The sequence below is a fragment of the Cucurbita maxima genome, unplaced genomic scaffold, assembly GCF_002738345.1.
Source record: "Cucurbita maxima cultivar Rimu unplaced genomic scaffold, Cmax_1.0 Cma_Scf00012, whole genome shotgun sequence".
Classification (NCBI taxonomy): domain Eukaryota; kingdom Viridiplantae; phylum Streptophyta; class Magnoliopsida; order Cucurbitales; family Cucurbitaceae; genus Cucurbita; species Cucurbita maxima.
In genome coordinates this window covers 3,090,624-3,093,531 of record NW_019272028.1, presented here as the reverse complement: position 1 = coordinate 3,093,531, position 2,908 = coordinate 3,090,624, and the positions used below count along the sequence as shown (strand labels likewise).

The window sequence follows — 2,908 nt, the reverse complement described above, 5'->3', positions numbered from 1 at the left end:
TTTTTTTTTTTTTTTTTTTTTTTTTTTTTTTTTTTTTTTTTTTTTTTTTTTTTTTTTTGGGTGCAGTTAGTCCAAACATTTTTTTACCTATGATTTTTCTTCTCTTTGTGCTAATTGTAAGGCTCTTTGTTTCACTTTCCTTTGCACAGGTTGAGGCCTTCCTCCCTATACTCTAGTATATTTTATATTTTCAATGAAGTAGTTTCTTTAAAGAAAAAATTGCATTGCAGTAGTTTTATACTATCTGTTCAATTTGCATCAATTTCTATATGTTGAGCTAACAATTTTGTAAAATTTTAAACAAGTCAACTTCATCTTCCTCTCAAAATAAAAAAGGTGATCATAATTGAATGGGCATACAGTTGTTAAATTTTCTTCTCTCTTTCTCTGATTGTTGTGTTCAAGTTTGGAAATCAGCTGAAAAAGTACTCCTGCAATTTTCCTTTTTTGGAAGTTTCCATTCTCCCCCACCTCACGGAGGCATTCTTTATAGCATTTTATGTTAGTGCTCTTGGTATTTGGCTTGTGTTAGTTGTATGCATGTCCTGTGAGATGCTAAAAATTTTTGATGGGTGATTAATTTAATTTACGAGATTTGTTTAATGCCCTCAAATAATGCTGAACTTTTTACAAATTTTATATGGTTGAAAGGTGGTGAGAAACGTACACTTGAATTCATGGAAAGTCAGACTGTTGTTGACTCTAGCACACCTCTTTTGACGGAAAAATATGCATATGGGGTTGTAGAACATCCTTTTCCCTTAAATTTGTTCATAAGGGATTGGTATCTTGGTTCTGACTTCTATCATGCGGTGAAAATTGGTATTGTTCAATATGTATGTGATCATCATTTTGCTCTTTTCTTATTTTTGAAATAAATATGCTCATGTCAGATTTATATCATGATTTTGGTCCTTGATTGACATCTCAGATGATATTGAAGATGATATGTGCTCTCCTAGCAATGATTCTTGAAAGTTTCGGGATTTATGGAGAAGGAAAGTTTGAATGGAGATATGGGTACGTGTCCTATTTCATTTGTATGGATACTTTCCATCACAGATACCCTGTAATCTCAATTTTCTATAATGTAGACAAACGTAGTTCAGCCTCTCTGCAGGAGTTAGGACTTAGAAAACTGCTAGTTCTAACCTTTCCTAGTCTTTGAGCATTGATTTTGACCTGTTCTGTTTTCTTACAGATATCCCTACTTGGCAATTGTACTTAATTTTAGTCAATCGTGGGCCCTATATTGCCTTCTCCAATTCTATTCTGTCACGAAGGACAAATTGGAACCAATTAAACCATTGGCAAAGTTTCTTGTTTTCAAGTCAATTGTTTTCCTCACTTGGTGGCAAGGAATTGCCGTTGCCTTTCTTTTCTCCATAGGAGCTTTTAAAGGGTCCTTGGCTCGGGAGCTGAAGACACGCATACAAGATTACCTAATATGTATTGAGGTGAGCGAGACTACATTTCTTGCCTGGTTGCTTCATTTATCTTACAGTAGTGCTTTTAGGCATCCCCTTTACTTGATTTCGCTCTTTTGGTTGAGATGATTGATCAGTTAAACTTCTATGCGATCTGTATTTCAAAACTTGAGATGACATTGGAGTTAAACTTATACACAAGAGTATGGTATTAGCTAAACATTGATTGGAACGCTTGGGTATCATGTTCAAAAGTGAGAACCATCTCTATTTTCAAGGGGAAGAAGTAAACATTGTTAAGGCCTATTTGAGGGTAGTTTGATTTTTTTTTTTTTTTCTTCTTTTTTTTGCAACTATGGTATGAAATTATTCTTGGTCATCACTTATGTCAGACGGCTGACACTCCCTGTGGTCTGAAATTAAGCGAGTTTGATGGCATGAATGTTAAATCTCTCATTATTATATTGTAAAAACTTATTTTGTTCTCTTGTATCCTTTTGTAAGTTTGAATTTCATTTGAAATCCTCGCAAATGTTGTAAATTAAAATTATATCTCATTCAGATGGGTATTGCTGCCGTTGCACATGTTTACACCTTTCCAGCCGTACCTTATAAACGTGGAGAAAGATGTGTTCGTAATGTTGCTGTGCTGTCTGACTATGCATCCTTAGGAACGCCACCGGATCCAGAGGAGGTTAGAGACTCTGAACGAACAACTAAAATACGCTTGAGTCGCCATGACGAGAGAGAGAAGCGTTTGAATTTTCCCCAGAGTGTTCGGGATGTTGTCATTGGAAGTGGTGAAATTGTAAGACCTAACCTTGTTCTTTCTAATTTTCCTCGGTTTCTCATTTATTCCCACGTTTTGATGAGTCTGTGGCTTTGTTTCCCGTCAGATTGCTGATGACATGAGATATACAGTCACACATGTTGTTGAACCAGTTGAAAGAGGGATTGCAAAGCTTAACAAAACAATCCATCGGTTCTCTGAAAATGTTAAACGGCATGAAGAGCAGCGGAAGAGTGCCAAGGATGATAGTCATCTGATTCCTTTGAATTCCTGGTCAAGAGAATTTTCTGAACCTGAAGAAAATCTTACTCAAGGCAGTGTAAGCGACAGTGGAATATCCAATTGTAAGAGACAACATTCCCAATCAAAATCCTCCGCTTCTCGAAATAGAATCGGCAGATAACATGGTGTCTTTGTATAATGTAAATGACGAAACTCATATGTTGGCATGATTTTTAACCATGCTGATATTCTTAGTTTAGAATAGACATGTCAATGGCGGGGGCATTAACTGGCAAAAAGTACCAGTCTTGGTCCCTTGTAGAGCTAACCCGTTACCTTAAACCCATCCAATTAGCCACAGATACAGGAGAAAACACGAAAGGAATAAACGATGGTTTTGGATTCTATCATCTGTAGGGAAAACCTGGTGACTTTGAGCTATAAATCTAAGTAAACTCTTCTCTTTCCA

At 36.1% G+C, this 2,908-nt stretch overlaps 1 protein-coding gene across 1 annotated transcript in view; it reads left to right on the top strand.

The window, feature by feature from the left end:
* LOC111487578 (protein LAZ1 homolog 1-like) overlaps window positions 1–2,908 on the top strand; it is a 6,135-nt gene extending 3,227 nt beyond the window's left edge. The window contains exons 4-8 of the mRNA XM_023135028.1: window positions 585–836; window positions 932–1,020; window positions 1,202–1,457; window positions 1,990–2,235; window positions 2,324–2,908. Of these exons, the coding sequence (XP_022990796.1) occupies window positions 585–836; window positions 932–1,020; window positions 1,202–1,457; window positions 1,990–2,235; window positions 2,324–2,620 (1,140 nt within the window). The 3' untranslated portion in view covers window positions 2,621–2,908. The remainder of the gene's footprint in view (window positions 1–584; window positions 837–931; window positions 1,021–1,201; window positions 1,458–1,989; window positions 2,236–2,323) is intronic.